This window comes from Pangasianodon hypophthalmus, chromosome 4, assembly GCF_027358585.1.
Source record: "Pangasianodon hypophthalmus isolate fPanHyp1 chromosome 4, fPanHyp1.pri, whole genome shotgun sequence".
NCBI classification, from domain to species: domain Eukaryota; kingdom Metazoa; phylum Chordata; class Actinopteri; order Siluriformes; family Pangasiidae; genus Pangasianodon; species Pangasianodon hypophthalmus.
This window is the reverse complement of record NC_069713.1, coordinates 1,086,651-1,105,350: the sequence shown is the minus strand read 5'-3', so window position 1 is coordinate 1,105,350 and position 18,700 is coordinate 1,086,651. Positions and strand designations below refer to the sequence as shown.

The 18,700-nt window shown below is 40.5% G+C and overlaps 2 protein-coding genes across 2 annotated transcripts in view; both read left to right on the top strand.

The window, feature by feature from the left end:
- Positions 1-1,765: 1,765 nt before the first annotated feature.
- Positions 1,766-12,714, top strand: LOC128318179 (uncharacterized). Its single transcript, XM_053233582.1, has 4 exons — positions 1,766-2,068; positions 2,172-2,465; positions 9,804-10,059; positions 11,139-12,714. The coding sequence occupies exons 1-4, from the start codon at positions 1,939-1,941 to the stop codon at positions 11,179-11,181; spliced, it is 723 nt and encodes a 240-aa protein (XP_053089557.1). The 5' UTR covers positions 1,766-1,938; the 3' UTR covers positions 11,182-12,714.
- A 3,522-nt stretch (positions 12,715-16,236) lies between these two features.
- Positions 16,237-18,700, top strand: part of LOC128317064 (uncharacterized) — a 9,339-nt gene continuing 6,875 nt past the window's right edge. The window contains exons 1-3 of the mRNA XM_053233219.1: positions 16,237-16,297; positions 17,541-17,840; positions 17,949-18,254. Of these exons, the coding sequence (XP_053089194.1) occupies positions 16,237-16,297; positions 17,541-17,840; positions 17,949-18,254 (667 nt within the window). The remainder of the gene's footprint in view (positions 16,298-17,540; positions 17,841-17,948; positions 18,255-18,700) is intronic.

Genomic DNA, 18,700 nt, shown 5'->3' with positions numbered 1-18,700 from the left:
CTTTAGCTGTTTTGCTGAGATCAACATCAGTTATTCAGGGAATTATTAGAGGGACAGAGCGCGTAAATTATCATTATACGCAGATGACCTGCTCCTGTATATCTCAGATCCACATAATTCTCTTCCTCATGTTGTGGCTGTATTTGAGCGTTTCAGCACTATGTCAGGATATAATGTCAATCTTTCCAAGAGTGAGCTATTTCCTATAAATCAAGCTGCAAAACTATCTTCCTTTTCTGCTTATCCATTTAAATTAGCCCCAGACAGTGTCACATATCTTGGTGTGGTTGTAGCAAGAAATATTTCTGAGTTATTTAAACTTAATTTTGCTCCACATTTAGTCTGAACAAAGATAGCTGTTGAAAAATAGTCCAGGCTGTAATTAAGATGAACGCTCTCCCTAAATTATAACTTTGATCGTAGCTTATTATTATTATTATTAGTAGTAGTAGTTTTCAGTTGATGAGGTTACAAAGTTTTATGAAGTAGATAGCTACAAATAAATATTAATCAATCAATTAGTAATTACTAGCTCCTCACTTAGCCGTCACAGCTCCAGTGTTAGGTATGAGTGTGTGTGTGTGTGTGTGTGTGTGTGGTGTGTCAGGTTCCTGTCTCTACTCTCCATGTCGTTCTTTGTTCTTAAGCTTTCCCACTGCACTTATTGTGTTTAGGTACCTGGTTAATTCCTCACCTGTTCTCACCTGTGCAGTGCTGCTGGTGGTGTTGTGTCTCAGACATGGAGTCCTGCAGGGTTCCTCACCAGGTCCTGCTTTTATTCATCCTCACGTTCATCACAGGTGAGTGTGATTTCAGTCTCACTGCTCACACTGGGCTCAGCGAGTTCCTCTTACAGTCTTACAAACCTCTATTAAACATGTTTTAGGATTAATTACATTTACTTTCTCAGGATTTAATTTCAGAATTCAGAGGATCAAAGTGTGAAAATCCTTCTATTAAGAAACAAACCTGAGTTACAGGAGAGTGTTACTGCGTCATCAAATATAAGAGCCAATCAGGTTCCATATGCAAATACAGGCCAAACAGCAGCAGTGTACCAGTCACCAGGGGAAAGGGGGTGGAGCCTGTCGGGATGGAGGCTTTTAGATTTATTCTGTTTATTTACTCTGGATTTAGTGATGAGGCTGAAAGTGTCAGTACCTTTAGGTTTTTTTCTCATTCGTTAGCATATATGTTTAGAAATCATTTCAGTAAATAAAAAATAAAAACACTTCACAGTGTATTCATGTAAAATATCTTGATCTTGATCTTTACTGATATTTTTTTCTTTTTATTTTATGCTGCTATTTAATCAGTTGTGATTATAATGGAAAGAGAAACGCGTATAATAACATTTAGTGAAATGTAAAACAGCAATATTGTTTAAAATGTACATATACAGATATATGATATAAAACATGAATTATAGACTCCTGAGTGAGAGATGACGTATATACATTAAATATTTATTTATATATAAACCTATATAGCTTGCTAGTTAGCTAAAATATCTAATTTACATTGCTTTAATAAACCTACATAACTTGCTTAAAATCTACATGAAGAAACTAGTTAGCTGAGGCCAGATACCTGGATCACGTTCCTCCTGAGGAGTTAATTATAAAGGACATATTTAACCAGCTTAAAGTGAACTCACTAACTTTGTTAGTTTGTTAATGTGTGAGAGATACACATTTTAATTTTAATTTAATCATGTGTGCATGTATAGGTTTATATTTTATTCTGTTTACCTGCTTCTCTCTTTCAGTACCTGTATCAGCTGTCACTACTGTACAGGTGAAGTTTAATCAGGCTGCTGATCTGCCCTGTGAACGGAAATGTTCTCGTGAGGCCAAATGGACTCTGTTCAGTAACCGATATGATGCAGTGGCTCGGTGTGATCAGACATCCTGCAGGTCACTAAACGAGGGATTTAAAATGTCCCATGATCAGTACCTGAAGGGAGATCTCACCCTCACCATCACTGCAGCTGATTACAGTATGAGGGGTTTATACACGTGTGAGTGTGATGGTGAAGACATTAATGACCTGCGTCTCAGCATCGAGAGTAAGTGTCTTTACCTGCTCTATAGCTTATACACTCTTACTGATTTAGGTTTAATGTGTTATATCACATTTAGGTTAAGATGTGGAGTGTTTTTTCTCCTCAGCCATGACATCATCAGTTCAGATGAACGCTGGTGAAGATCTGCAGCTGGATTTGCACATATCAGAGCGAGTGGAGGTGATCTATAAGGGTGGAGATTCAGCAGATCCACATGGTGAACAGATCTGCATTGTGGATAGAAGCTCACTAAACTGTACAGCTGAATACACACCGAGAACATCACTCACTAACACAGTTCTTACACTGAGAGGAGTAAAGCTCACTGATGGGGGAGTTTACATCGTCCGCGACACAGAGAATAATGAAGACCTTCATATTTACGCAGTATCAGTGAGAGGTACGTATTCAGTGTGATTGGTGTCCGTGTGGAAACTTCAACATTTAGCAGAATAAACTGAATTTTGGGAAACACTGAGTACAGTTTTATGTTTGCGACAGTGTGATAACGGCAAACAGTCTGATTTTGGCATCTGATGATGGCTTTAATTTAATATAAGATCACATGACCATTTAGCTACTAGTTAAAATCAGAAAATGTTTTAAATACCAAACAATAACTTATAAATATTAATCCATATAAATGTCACTGATTATATAAATATAAATATAAATATAATTCCAAAACAATAACACACAAATAATGGCTTTAGAATAAAGTCAGTAAAGCTTACAGTGTGTGTGTGTGTGTGTGTGTGTGTGAGACAGATGAGCTACCATGCAAACACGACGATAAATTACACAATTATGAAGCGTAATAAAAGCTTCAAAATATAAACCATTACAACTCTAACATGATATTTAACATTACACAGTGAAACCACTGTATTAAAGCGGCGAACAAAATATATATTTTCGCTTAACTTTACCTCAGCGTGAAGCGGCAGTTGGCCGTTACGATCCAAATGACGCGCATGCGCAGAACTCAGAATAGCTGCTTTGTGTTGGTCCTGATAAAGCGAGCGAACAGTGAGTGTTGCTTAGTGATGGGAAGTTCGGATCATTTCACCGACTCGGACCTTTGAGTCTCGTTCAGCAAAATGAACGAATCTTTTTTCGAGTCATTTCGTTCATTTTGTTCATTTTAGCAAAATATAATTAAAATGTTACGTGTTACTTCCCTAACACATCTACTACTTACGCAAACGTTGATCACACTACAAACAAGACAAAACTATAATGCTATAAGAAACAGAAAACATTAATTCATTGTTTACCTGGATCTTTAGTCTATGATTAGCTCACCTCGCCTCTTATCTGACAAGTCTTCGGGTCTGAGTCGTTCGTTCATCACGTGACAGCCCCATGAGCTTAACCAGTGCAGTCTTAGCCGGAAAGAGAATTGATTAGTTCATCTCTCGAGTCTTTCGAGTCGTTCGTTCTGTGACCGAGCGTTCGTGCAGGGTTTGCCTAAACACTTATGGATAAGAAAACAATAAACGAGAACATCCGAACTCTTCTTAACTTTTCATTCTCCAACACACACCAGAGAGAACTCCAAAAACCTGTGACACTCTAGCGCGCCAAAAGTGCGCATGCCCATTGTCTATCTACGGCAAGCCACGAGCGGAAAAATACATTACACACACACACACAACGAGCGCCAGTACATCCACAATTAGTGCAATATAACAGAATCGAATAAAGTCTGTTACATACGTCCCCCCCTCACAAAATAAACGTCCCCATTTATGTGCCAGAATAACAAGGTCAACATTCAGAAACAATAAACATCTGTGTACAATAAGACACAAAACAAAGTACAGAGCACATTCGTAACATGGCAACAAGCCTGCTAATAGAACACAGCATTCCCCCCATATATATTTCCAGCTTTGTTTGTTTGAACACATTTCTTTTACCACCTAACACTTTTTTTTTTTTCCAAAGTTGACACAGTAAATTTTCCCCCATTTTCCAAACTCTAGTTCTTTCTTTTTGTATAGAAACAACAGGCTCAGCAATAGAACAAAATCCTACTAGCACTCTCCCATACACACAGGCAAACAGTTACTTCAATACAGAACAAAACCCCTTAAATGGCCAGGAGGTCTACGAACTCTCCCAGTCTTACTAACACTTGGCTCAGACTCCTTAACTGAACATTGCGAGTCAGACAAAGTACTCAGATCGTTCCGGGGAGACACACACTCCGCTCCACCAGAAACTTCAGACTCCAGTGGAAATGATTCAGGCTGTGTATGGCTGCACCCTATTATAATGCACTACCTGTGCCCTCTCACCAGCATCAAAAGGATTTACAATCCGATAAGTCAGTCCCAGTTCACCACATGACTTGCACAATTTTATAAGATCCCTTGCCCATGACTTGCACAATTTTATAAGATCCCTTCCAGTGGGGTGCCAGCTTCATGCGGCTGTCCACCGGGATGTGGAGCCACACCATGGCACCTACATCATAAGGCCGGTGACGCAAGCCAACATCATGGTACAGTTTTTGACGGTTGTGAGCTGCCTCACTGTGCATCCGTGCACCGCTCAAGGCATGGTTCAGTTTAGTCAGCAATGAGGAAACAAATTCAGCATGTGACACTGACATCTGAGAGTTAAGAGCACGAGTGGGTAACAGTACATCAGCGGGAACCCGTGCTTCCTGACCGTGGGTCAAGAAGAAAGGTGTGAAACGAGTGCTGGAGTGAGTCGTTGTATTGTAAGCAAATGCCACATGCTTCACATAATCGTCCCATTCCCCCCCATAAGTCAAAAGTGTCTTAGCCAGCTGATCAATCAGAGTCCGATTAAAGTGCTCAACCATGCCATCTGATTTTGGATGGTATGGCGTGGTGCGAGTCTTTTTAATGTCCAGAAGATGGCAGAGAGTCTGAACCACCTCCGCCTCAAACTGACGACCCTGGTCCGAATGCAAAGTCTCTGGAACGCCATGAAGTAGAACATAATCCTCAAACAGACAATGTGCTACTGTCTGTGCCGACTGATTAGGCAAGGGATACAAATTTACAAATTTAGTGAAGTAGTCCTCGACAACCAGCACGTACTGGTCCTTTTGAAGTCACAGGCAGCTCTAAGATGTCCATAGCCACTCATTCAAATGGCCGCACTGACTGGGATCCACCCATCGGCGCATGGTGGGCTGGAACAGGACTGCGCCGTGTCTGACATGCCTTGCACTGCTCACACCATGCTTTGATGTCCCTGTACATGGAAGGCCAGTAACAAAATTGTCTCGCCCGTTCCCACACACACTCTGAAGAGAAATGGGCCTAAGCTGGGGCACCATGCAATTGCAAAAGAATGTCCGATTTTAGAGCAGAGGGAACAACTATTTGGACTACAGGTTTACTCGTGAGGGAAATCGTGAGGGCAGCAAACTGAGCGGCATAACAGTCCGTCAATGATAGAAAGATGGTTGAATTCAGTCCAAAGCTTCCGCAAGCACTGAGAGGCTCCTTGTAACTTCCTCCTGGACGGTCGTAGGGATTGTGCCACCCAACTGAAAGCAGTCTTAACGTCCGGGTCAACATTCTGCATAGCTCTAATGTCTGAATAACTATGGGACAAAGCATTAATGGGAGACACGCTGTCTGAATTGTTAAGTGAGTCCTGCGCAGTCGCATCTCCTGCAGAATCAGTGACTTCAGAGGAACATGGAATGTCAGTGTCTGTTTGATCAGAACTCACCACATTCACTTGCAGTACTCATGTCAGGTGTCTCAGGGCGGCGAGAAAGCGCATCCACGTTTTTGTGATGATGTCCATCTTTGTGTACAACGACCCAATTCAATGGATCAAGCTCCAGAATCCATCTCTCTCTTCTTCCTGTTGGGTCATCATCAATGGACATAAGGGCTAAGAGTGGTCGATGGTCTGTAATAATGGTAAATGAGGCAAGTCCAATGTAGTGCTTGAATTCCCTTACTGCCCACACGATAGCCCACAACTCACGATCAAATGCGGATCAACGCTTTTGTGTGGAATTCAATGCCCGGCTGGCATATGCCACCACATGTTCACACCCATCTCTGTCCTGCGCGAGAACTGCACAGACAGCCAGGTTTGAGGCGTCAGTGTAGATTTTAAAGGGCACACTGAAATCAGGCAATATCACGACAGGCACAGACGACAACACATTTTTCAGGTGGTTAAATGATTGATCGCACACAGCGGTCCACACAAAGGGCACATTTTTACCAATGAGTTGGTTCAATGGAGCAGCAATTTTTGAAAAGTCCTTGACGAAACATCTACAATAAGAACACAGTCCCACAAAGGCTCTCACCTCAGAAGGAGAACGGGGAACTGGCCAGTTCAAAACTTTCTCTGTGTTCTTTGGGTCGGGCTGAAGACCCTTTCAAGAAACTACATGGCCCAGGAAGACTACATGATCTCTGGCAACATAGCATTTGCGTGGGTTCAGTCTCAACCCTGCGGATTGGATTCTCAAAAACACCTCTTTGAGGCTTGACAGGTGTTCCTCAAAGGTTTTATTGTAAATCAAAATATCATCGAGGTATACCATGCAGATGTGCCACGGGAGCCCTCTGAGGACCAGCTCCATCAAACTTTGAAATGTGGCAGGGGCGTTGGAAAGGCCCATCGGCATAGATCGCCACTGATAGAGGCCCTGTCCTGTCGTAAAAGCCGTCTTTTCACGGTCCTCCTCCGCAACTTCCACCTGCCAGTAACCATTAGAAAAATCTAATGTGCTGAACCACACAGCACCTGCCAGCGCGTCCAGTGTGTCGTCCACTCGGGGCAGAAGATGAGAATCTTTAATAGTCACACTGTTTAGGCGTCTATAATCCACACAAAACCGCCAGGTGCCGCACTTCTTTCTCACCAAAACAACTGGCGATGCCCAGGGACTACAGCTCTCCTCGATAACACCGTCCGCAAGCAGGCCAGCCACCTGTCTTTCTATTTCGGCATGTTTTTCAGGGGATGTACGATGTGCACGCTGCTTGATGGGAGTCTGCTCACCAGTTCTGATATAATGTTTCACTAGCTTGCACTTGCCAGTATTCAGTTTGGAAGAGCTGAAGATGTCATTGAATTCCAACAGCAATGCTGATAGTGCAGCTTTCTCCAAATCAGAAATAGGTGACTCGTCTAGTGATATAGGAGGCGCAGCTGTGGAAGAGGTCACTGCAGCTACATCAACCGGGGCATGAAACAGGTGAACATCAGAATCCTCAACTGAGTATAACTCACCCGGGTGCATCCCTTGTTTCAATGAAATGTCATGTCCAGTAGGATTCAAAATCCGAGGCTTTGTCAGTCCTTTGTGAACCCCAGCCACTGTGTGAGCTACTAGTAGACTGGAAGACTCCGCCACATTGGGTTCTATGTATCCAACAAAGTCACTCGCTACATGGGCTGCGTTAGGTAAACATACTTTAACTGGTACCATTGTCTCGCTGAGAGGTGGCAGATTTATAGTGGTGGCCAGTGACACATTGCAGCACGTTGGAACAAAGTCTTTGCTGGTAAGTAGTGGAACCGTGATGTCCCACAGTTGTAGCTTAGCACGACTGAGGTCCAGTAAGGCGTGATTTTTCAACAGAAAGTCCCAGCCGAGCAACACAGTCTGTGTGGTTTCTCTTAGCACATGAAATACATGCTGCCATGACTCCGTCCCCAGCTGGAATGTTACAGAGATGGTGCCCAGTGTATCTAGCATTTGTCCATTCACTGCATGGGCTGACACATAGTCTTTTCTCGGTGGGCGATTGCGAAGCGTAGGAATTGACATACGAAAATCTGCACTCATAAGAGACACACTAGAACCAGAGTCCACTAACATCTGAACCTCCACGCCTTCCATCACCCCTTTCACATACGATACTAACAGCTCCTGGCCAGCGTCCGTAATTACATCGTTGCCTTTTGATACAGAATTACTGACATCGACATTGTCAATCTGAAGGCCCATAGGCAACATAGCTGGTGTTCGGGCCGCAACATCAGCTACAGTCAGTTTTCCGACTGGTAGCGGCGCTCCGCTCCGCTAGGTGACATGAAACGTACTCCTCGCTTTCTTGAATCATCCACATAGCTGTTCCATCTGCGAGAACCGGGGCTGGGGCTGCGTCTCGCTGGAGACAAAGGAGAGTGTGAGTTTTCATAACTACGCACATCCATACCTGATGTACTCCCATCACGGTGCTGGAACAGTTTCCTCCCAGGTGAGCGGCCTCTATGAGTGCTATCAAAGACACGTGACTGGCATCCGCGACCCCCGCAGACACACTGGCACATTCCATAAGACTGAGAGTGGTCTCCATCCCACTTGTCCATTGCTCTAGGGCTCACTCTGGCTTTCAGTTTTTGGTTTTCGTCGCACAAGCGCCTCAATTCCATTCTCATATCCCTCATTTCCTCTGTCAGTCGATCCACAGCTCTATAAAGTTCTCCATTATCAGTCACAGAATAAACAGCAGCCACAGCTCCTCCATCATTATTACTTCCCGCAACGTTACCAGTCATGTAATCAGACTTTATTGCGTCTCTAGCATTCTCACACCGACCTGCAATTATCACAGCCTCCTCCAAATCCGTCGCTCCTTGTTCAAGGCATTTAGCTCTGAGCACCGGATCCAAACCAGCAAGGAAACGATGAAATTTTTCTTCCCTTTGGGCTCTGTCGCCGTATTCAGGAAAAGCCTCGTCCACTAGCCTGCTGATCTCCGCCGCATACACCTCCAAACTTTCCCGCGGAGCACGAGGGCGGGCTGATAGGCTGGCTCTGAAGCGAACCATAAACTGCCGCTGTCCAAAGGCCTCCCTGAGTCTTTCTTTTGCCGCTGTATAATCAGCCTGAACAGTATGAGGAAGGCTGTCCCACTAAAGAAATGCTGCATTGCTCAGCCGCGTCGGTAGAATCCGCGCCGGTTCATAATTATAGGACGCAGCGCCATCTCCCTCTGTGAGTGCTCTGACCGCGACCTCGAACTGCCGTGCCCAACACAGAAAGCTCTGCTTCTCGTCACCGGAGAACGGCGGCGGTAACTCAATTCTCACATGTCTGTTAATCTTGTCGCGGTCCCGTCTTGAATATAAATCATCCTCGTCTTTACACCACATGATGGCCGCGTCACGTTGAACCCACACATGCGAACTCCACTAAGAACTTTCGACTATAAACTAACTAGTTAAACACCCGCAGTAACACTGAACCACGTAAACGCAAATAAAACAAAACCGCTGCCACCAGTGTGACCGAGCGTTCGTGCAGGGTTCGCCTGAACACTTATGGATAAGAAAACAATAAACGAGAACATCCGAACTCTTCTTAACTTTTTATTCTCCAACACACACCAGAGAGAACTCAGAAACCCACGAGCGCCAGTACATCCACAATTAGTGCAATATAAGAATCGAATAAAGTCTGTTACAGTTCTTTTGTCACGTGACCACTTCCCGGATCAGTACCTCAGTCAGTAATACTATAACGTAAAACTATATTTTTTGTATGTTGCATCATATTTAGGAATTATCATAAAATTATCAAAAGATGTGTAATAAGCATTTTCCTAGAAATAAAAAAAGGTCTGTCCATTCCTGTCACTCTGTTTTTGTTACTGTTTCTTGAAGATCTGTGGTGTTATGTTTTAGTAATAATAATAATAATAATAATAATAATGATTACTATGCACCCGTTTGTAAGGAAGGTTGTAAATTAACTAATTTCTCTATCCAGTGCTGTCACGTCACTTGACAACAGAACGAACGACGGGAGTAACGGTACCGACACGCAGCACGCAGGAGGAGCTTCAGCACACAGGAGGAGCTTCAGCACACAGGAGGAGCTTCAGCACACAGGAGGAGCTTCGGCACGCAGGAGGAGCTTCGGCACGCAGGAGGAGCTTCAGCATGCAGGAGGAGCTTCAGCATGCAGGTGAAGCTTCAGCAGCACGGAGCGGAGTGGATCAGACCGCGTGTTTAACCTTCACACGGTGAGTTAATTACAGATATAACACACAAATGTTATATAAATATTACAGTTTAAGCGACTGAGATGAGTTTATGTGTTAATACAGAGCTGCACTTTTAATAAACTCGTCATGAAGAGTTTCTGTAAAATGGAAAATAAATAAATAAATAAATAAATAAATAACTCACCCGACAGTAAATAGTTCTGTAAATAGTTGTACAGAAATACCGGATTGTTATTTTGAGTAGTGTTTAGTGTTTTTATTGTTTTTGCTAATAAACGCCAAACGGTGGTGTATTTACTAGAGAAAATAGCGTTAATGTAGTGAGCTAGCTATCTCAGGCTAAACAACAAAATGGCTCCTGACGGCCTTCACTTCCGGTTTTACTGCCGCTTTAGCTTTATGATTATATTGTGATTTAAAAAAAACACATTTATTATAACTTTTATCATAGCTTATTATTATTATTAGTAGTAGTAGTAATTTTAAGTTAAAATTAAGTGCGTAAAAGCCTTTCAGGAAGAACGGCTGGCTTAACCGCAGTCACGTGACGGACTTCACTTCAGGTTTTATTGCTGCTTTTTCTTCCGAGGAGAATCTGGAGGTACTATACTTGCGTTTGTGTTGCCAGGGATTCCCTCGTTGCGTTGTTGTTTGGAAGGAATTTCCGGCGATGTTGACTGGTCGGCGGTCTGGTTGGCTTTATGTAGCGTAAAAATAAATTTACAAAAAAACCTTTTTTAAGAAACTATATTATTATTATTATTATTTTCATTATTATTATTATTATTATTATCTCTTTAAACTTCGATCGATATTGCCATTTTTTAGCCTGTATACTCACAGATACTATGAATTGTTGTGTGATTGTTTTGTTACTGATCTATATAAAATAATCGTTTTGTAGAAAGTTAAGGTGCTTTGGGTGTGTGTGGTTGTGTGTGGTGTGTGGTTGTGTAGTGTGTGGTTGTGTAGTGTGTGGTTGTGTGTGGTGTGTGGTTGTGTAGTGTGTGGTTGTGTAGTGTGTGGTTGTGTGTGGTGTGTGGTTGTGTAGTGTGTGGTTGTGTAGTGTGTGGTTGTGTGGTGTGTGGGTGTTTCAGCGCTTTCAGGAAGGAAGGAGGGAGGAAACTCAGCATTTGGTGACTGCCTGAAATCTGGAAACCATGGACGTCACTGACTGCAAAGGATTCGCATCTAAGTATTAAAAATAATCCTAACATTTATGATTATTTTAGTTTGTCCAGTTACTTTTGAGCCTGTGAAAATGGAGGGACTCCATTAAAAAATGGCTGTAATTCCTAAATGGTTAATGCAGTATTTTTGTTAAACCCCAAGCTGAAAGTCTACACTTCAATCACATCTTGATTGCTTCATTTCAAATCCCTTGTGGCGGTGTACAGAAGCAAAATTATGAAAATTGTGTCACTGTCCAAATACTTATGGATCTGACTGTATATGAAACTAGACCTAGATCTATAAAAATAATTTCAGAACTCTAAAATAATCTCGAGCCAAACACAGTGCACAGAAATGCCTCAAGCAATAGATGTTGCAGCCAGGGACCCTTTAAATATAAAATGAATGCAAAGCAGCTCCTCATCACAGATATTGTTTATGAACATTGTACTTTTTAAACACCCACCCAGGCCACCCCATACACCCACAACCAATTCTGAGACCGCTGACCACGCACTGTAAAGTCCACTTACTGACCAATTTATTAGGAACACCTGTACACCTGCTCATTATTTCAGGTGACAGGAACGCTCAAACAACCACTCAAATAATTCACTCAAATAACTCAAATAACCACTGTTTACAACCACGGTGAGCAGAAAAGCATCTCAGAACACAGTTTTAGAATGGGGTTGGTGAGTTTTAGAATTTGGTTGGTCAGTGTATCTCAGAAGAAAAGCATGAGTATCTGTTCTATACCTATAAATTAATCTTAGCTCCCCTTTTCTATCTAAACCATAACATCAGTCCTGCAGTTTACAGAAGACACAACAACATGCAAATAACATCATGAGCTACAACACGAAATCAAAGTGTGGCATTACTTTAGTGCAGGATTACTCTCTAAATGTTGAAATACTGACCTTCCCCTTTGTGACAAAAGCTTAACGTGTGTGTGTGTGTGTGTGTGTGTGTGTCATATAGGGCTGTGCAGTATGACATAATAATGTGATAAATGATGTCACAATATACTTTTCTATGATATATTGCGGATATCATCAGTATTTTTATAACAATTAAAAACTCATGGAGAATGGAAACAACAGTGGTAAATTTGTACTGAAGCTTTAAAACTGTAAAATGGTACAAATTTTGTTTATTTATTTATTTTTTTGTCTCCGTATTTTCAGTGTCATTAATTTTGTAGGACACTGAATAAAAGTATGATTAAACTCAGTTTCTCACAGTTTTTAAAATTAAACACAGCTGTTTTACTGGATGCCTATATTTCATAATGCACATTGTTTATCATGTATCACTGGACCAACATTTCTAAAGGGTGGGAATATTTATGCACCACAAGGGGAAAAATGTGTTAGCTCGATTTGTAATTCATGTAGTTTGTGTCTAGTTCAATAAAATATTAACAGCTGAGAGGAATAAGCGCTAAAACTGGCTGAGAAAAAACAACTTTAAAAACACCTGTAAAAGACTGATGCAGGCTGTTACAGATCACTAGCTGTGGGAGTGAAGTGCGCATGCGTGAATCGAATAAGAACGTGTAAAAGATGGAGCTTCAGCAGCACGGAGCGGAGTGGATCAAACTGAGTTTTTAACCTTCACACAGTGAGTTAATTACAGATATTATAACACACAAATGTTATATAAATATTACAGTTTAAGCGACTGAGATGAGTTTATGTGTTAATACAGAGCTGCACTTTTAATAAACTAGTCATGAAGAGTTTCTGTAAAATGGCCGCCGTGGAAAATAAATAAATAAATAAATAAATAAAACACCTGACAGTAAATAGTTCTGTAAATAGTTGTACAGAAATACCGGATTGTTATTTAGAGTAGTGTTTAGTGTTTTTATTGTTTTTGCTAATAAACGCCAAACAGTGGTGTATTTACTAGAGAAAATATCGTTAATGTAGTGAGCTTGCTGTCTCAGGATAAACAACAGAAAGGCTCCTGACACTGCGAGTAATCTCACTGCTCCTCCTGAAAGCACGGTTAATGAAGCCGCACGTAAAAAGCAGCTTAACTTTCTACACAATAAAGTCACAAAACAAACACAACAGTTGACAGTATCTATCAGTATACAGGCTAAAAGATTTATATAAATGTGTACATATATATATATATATATATATATATATATATATATATATATACACACATATACATACATACATACATACATATATATGAGACTCTAAAAAGTTTTAAGTCAGATAAAAATAAATTTACAAAAAAACCTTTTCTAAGAATCTATATTATTATTATTATTACTATTATTATTATTATTATTATTATCTCTTTAAACTTCGATCGATATTGCCATTTTTTAGCCTGTATACTCACAGATACTATGAATTGTTGTGTGATTGTTTTGTTACTGATCTATTTAAAATAATCATTTTGTAGAAAGTTAAGGTGCTTTGGGTGTGTGTGGTTGTGTGGTGTGTGTGTGTGGTTGTGTGGTGTGTGTGTGTGTGTGTGGTGTGTGTGTGGTGTGTGTGTGTGTGGGTGTGTAGGAGCTCGCTGTGTGTGTGTGTGTGTGTGTGTGTGTGTGTGTGTGTGTGGTGTGTCTGTGGTTGTGTGTGCTTGCTTCAGCACTTTCAGGAAGAACGGCTGGTTTTTCACTTCCGGTTTTATTGCTGCTTTAGCAGAAGTGGATCTTTTCAGCTGTTTAAAGAAATTCGGTTTGGGCCCAAAGTTCTTATCATGGGTAAAATTTCTGTATGCTTTTCCCTCCTCATCTGTCATCACTAATAATATTAGTTCACAATTTCTTCCATTACACAGGGGAACTAGACAGGGAGGCCCCATGTGTCCCCACTTTTCACAGTAGCGATTGAACCTTTAGCTGTTTTGCTGAGATCAACATCAGTTATTCAGGGAATTATTAGAGGGGCAGAGAGCGTAAATTATCATTATACGCAGATGACCTGCTCCTGTATATCTCAGATCCACATAATTCTCTTCCTCATGTTGTGGCTGTATTTGAGCGTTTCAGCACTATGACAGGATATAATGTCAATCTTTCCAAGAGTGAGCTATTTCCTATAAATCAAGCTGCAAAACTATCTTCCTTTTCTGCTTATCCATTTAAATTAGCCCCAGACAGTGTCACATATCTTGGTGTGGTTGTAGCAAGAAATATTTCTGAGGTATTTAAACTTAATTTTGCTCCACATTTAGTCTGAACAAAGATAGCTGTTGAAAAATAGTCCAGGCTTTGTATCCCCTTGGCTGGAAAGTATATATAAATATTAAAAAATCTTATGTTGTTTATTTAAATAAGACAATATCACCTTTTCTTTGGAATAAGAAACTCCCCAGAATATGCTTGTGTTTTTTATGAAATCCCAAGGAACTAGGGAGGATGGCTCTTCCACATTTCCAACTATATTACTGGGCCTGCAATTTGAGAGCTTTAGCATATTGGCAGGATTCACATAACTCTAATCATTTACCGGATTGGGTCCATATTGAATCCTCAGCTTGCCTTCCTTTTTCATTTCCAGCCCTTTTATTCTCACCCTTACCACTCGGTCTTGACTCTCATTCAGTACGTCCTGTGGACTGGAATTCTGTTCAGATTTGGGTCCAAATTCGTAAATATTATGGATGGCAGAGAGGTTCTGTTTGTGCACCAGGTGCCAGAAATTATGGATTTGTCCAGCCTCTTAATGACCTTGCATTCTTGCTATGGCAGGAAAAAGTCATTTCATTATTCAAAGATCTATTTGTTGATGGGAGCTTCCTATCATTTGCACAATTAGAATCTCAGTTCAAAATACCAAAGACTCATTTTTTCAGATATCTACAGATGCATGATTTTATACGCAAGAATTTCACCTCTTTTCTTTTCCTTCCTGAACCAAATACAATTGACCAGTTTTTTCCTGTCAGCACGGCTCAGAGAGGTACTATCTTCAGTTTGTACATAAAACCTGCATCATTATTGTCCACTCCTAATAATGCACAGAGACTCTTGGCAACTAGATCTTAAACTTTGCATGACTGACAAGGAGTGGCATGAGGCTAAATATAGGGTTCATGGGTCTTCTATTTATGCCAGACACAGTCTCTTGCAATTTAAAGTGGTACACAGACTTCACTTATCTAAGGCCAGGTTGGCAAATATATTCTCCTCGTATTGACCGAACTCAAGATGCATTCAATCCCCTGCTACACTTGCCCGTATGTTTTGGGTTTGTCTCAGGCTGTTTGCTTTCTGGTCACTGATTTTTGAGTCTTATTCTAAGATTTAGTAAAAATGTTAGTCCAAACCCTCTAAAAGCCATCTTTGGTATTGTCAGTGAAAAGACCACTCTTTCAAACAGTGATATCAACCGCTATTCTTAAGTCTGGAAAAATAAGACTGAATCTGTGGGGTTCTGCTCCACGTTCGCTGTTATGTGGCCTTTCATAAGTTATCTTCAGAATCAGTTATAGCTGAAATGGGATGAATCGATGCTGATACCTGATTTTGTTCATGATTTTCCTGTATGTTTTTTATTTGTATGTAAACAGTATTTTATGTTTGTTCCTTCTGTTTTTTCCTCTGTTTGTACACGTGTAGTATTGTCTTAGTGATTATGTATGTTGTTGATGGTTGCATAAATTAAAAAATACAAAAAAAAAACTCTTTTATTATAACTTTTTTTTATCATATCTTACCACCATTATTATTAGTAGTAGTAATTCTTAGTTGATGAGGTTACAAAGTTTTATGAAGTAGATAGCTACAAATAAATATTAATCAATATTAGTAATTACTAGCCCCTCACTTAGCCGTCACAGCTCCAGTGTTAGGTATGAGTGAGTGAGTGTGTGTGTGTGTGTGTGTGTGTGTGTGTGTGTGTGTGTGTGTGTCAGGTTCCTGTCTCTACTCTCCATGTCGTTCTTTGTTCTTAAGCTTTCCCACTGCACTTATTGTGTTTAGGTACCTGGTTAATTCCTCACCTGTTCTCACCTGTGCAGTGCTGCTGGTGGTGTTGTGTCTCAGACATGGAGTCCTGCAGGGTTCCTCACCAGGTCCTGCTTTTATTCATCCTCACGTTCATCACAGGTGAGTGTGATTTCAGTCTCACTGCTCACACTGGGCTCAGCGAGTTCCTCTTACAGTCTTACAAACCTCTATTAAACATGTTTTAGGATTAATTACATTTACTTTCTCAGGATTTAATTTCAGAGTTCAGAGGATCAAAGTGTGAAAATCCTTCTATTAAGAAACAAACCTGAGTTACAGGAGAGTGTTACTGCGTCATCAAATATAAGAGCCAATCAGGTTCCATATGCAAATACAGGCCAAACAGCAGCAGTGTACCAGTCACCAGGGGAAAGGGGGTGGAGCCTGTCGGGATGGAGGCTTTTAGATTTATTCTGTTTATTTACTCTGGATTTAGTGATGAGGCTGAAAGTGTCAGTACTTTTAGGTTTTTTCTGATTCATTAGCATATATGTTTAGAAATCATTTCAGTAAATAAAAAATAAAAACACTTCAGAATGTATTCATGTAAAATATCTTGATCTTGATCTTTACTGATATTTTTTTCTTTTTCTTTTATGCTGCTATTTAATCAGTTGTGATTATAATGGAAAGAGAAAAGCGTATAATAACGTTTAGTGAAATGTAAAACAGCAATATTGTTTAAAATGTACGTATACAGATCATATATGATATAAAACATGAATTATAGACTCCTGAGTGAGAGACGTTAGTGTGACATCAGCTGCACCTCCTGGTTGCAGAAACAATGCAGGAGACTATAATGATTTAAGAGCTGAGACAGAATTTGTTTTCTAAAACATTGAGTTGTGCTTTTGAGCGTCAGAATCAGAAATGTGATTATAAACACATCTGTTTTCACTGCGTTACTATCAGATAATCAACAATTTAACAGGCTTAGCTTGCTAGTTAGCTAAAATAACTCATTTAAATTGCTTTAATAAACCTGTATAGCCTGCTAAAAAATCATACCGTAAGGATCTTCTAGAGTTCCACTGTTAGTTTAGCTGAACAGCACTCGCTGTCCTTTAGTGCTAATCCATAATAACAACTGAAGAACATTTTAGCTAACATCAGTCTGATTCTTGAAAGAATCTGTAGTTCTCTTATGACAGGTTCTGGTCTCTTATGGTTTTCTTGCAACCAGGTCACATGTGCATATTGTTTTATTTATAAACACAAAGTGTTTTATAGGAAGGCTTTATACTGAAATGTGTGAAATATACACATTTTAATTTTAATTTAATCATGTGTGCATGTATAGGTTTATATTTTATTCTGTTTATCTGCTTCTCTCTTTCAGTACCTGTATCAGCTGTCACTCCTGTACAGGTGAAGTGTAATCAGGCTGCTGCTCTGCCCTGTGAACGGAAATGTTCTCGTGAGGCCAAATGGACTCTGTTCAGTAACCAAAGTGTTGTATTGGCTCGGTGTAATCAGACATCCTGCTGGTCACTAAAGGAGGGATTTAAAATGTCCCATGATCAGTACCTGAAGGGAGATCTCACCCTCACCATCACTGCAGCTGATTACAGTAAGAGGAACACGTACACGTGTGAGTGTGGTGACAGAGACATTAAAGATGTGCGTCTCAGCATCGAGAGTAAGTGTCTTTACCTGCTCTATAGCTTATACACTCTTACTGATTTAGGTTTAATGTGTTATATCACATTTACACCCAGTTAAGATGATGAGTGTTTTTTCTCCTCAGCCATGATATCATCAGTTCAGATAAACCCTGGTGAAGATCTGCAGCTGGATTTGCACGTATCAGAGCGAGTGGAGGTGATCTATAAGGGTGAAGATTCAGCAGATCCACATGGTGAACAGATCTGCACTGTGGATAGAAGCTCACTACGCTGTACAGCTGAATACACACCGAGAACATCACTCACTAACACAGTTCTTACACTGAGAGGAGTAAAGCTGACTGATCGGGGAGTTTACATCGTCCGAGACACGGAGACTGATGAAGATCTTCATATTTACTCAGTATCAGTGACAGTATCAGTGAGAGGTACGTATTCAGTGTGATTGGTGTCAGTGTAGAAACTTCAACATTTAGCAGAATAAACTGAATTTTGGGAAACACTGAGTACAGTTTTATGTTTGCGACAGTGTGATAACGGCAAACAGTCTGATTTTGGCATCTGATGATGGCTTTAATTTAATATAAGATCACATGACCATTTAGCTACTAGTTAAAACTCAGAAAATGTTTTAAATACCAAACAATAACTTATTTATATGGATTTATATTTGTCAGTGATTATAGAAACCTCTTTTTCACTCATGCTAACAAAAAGGATTTTTCGTGTTAAAGTCAACAAAGCTAAAGTGAGTAAAGCTAACAGTGTGTGTGTGTGTGTGTGTGTGTGTGTGTGTGTGTGTGTGTGTAGGATAAAGTCAGTAAAGCTAACTGTGTGTGTGTGTGTGTGTGTGTGTGTGTGTAGGATAAAGTCA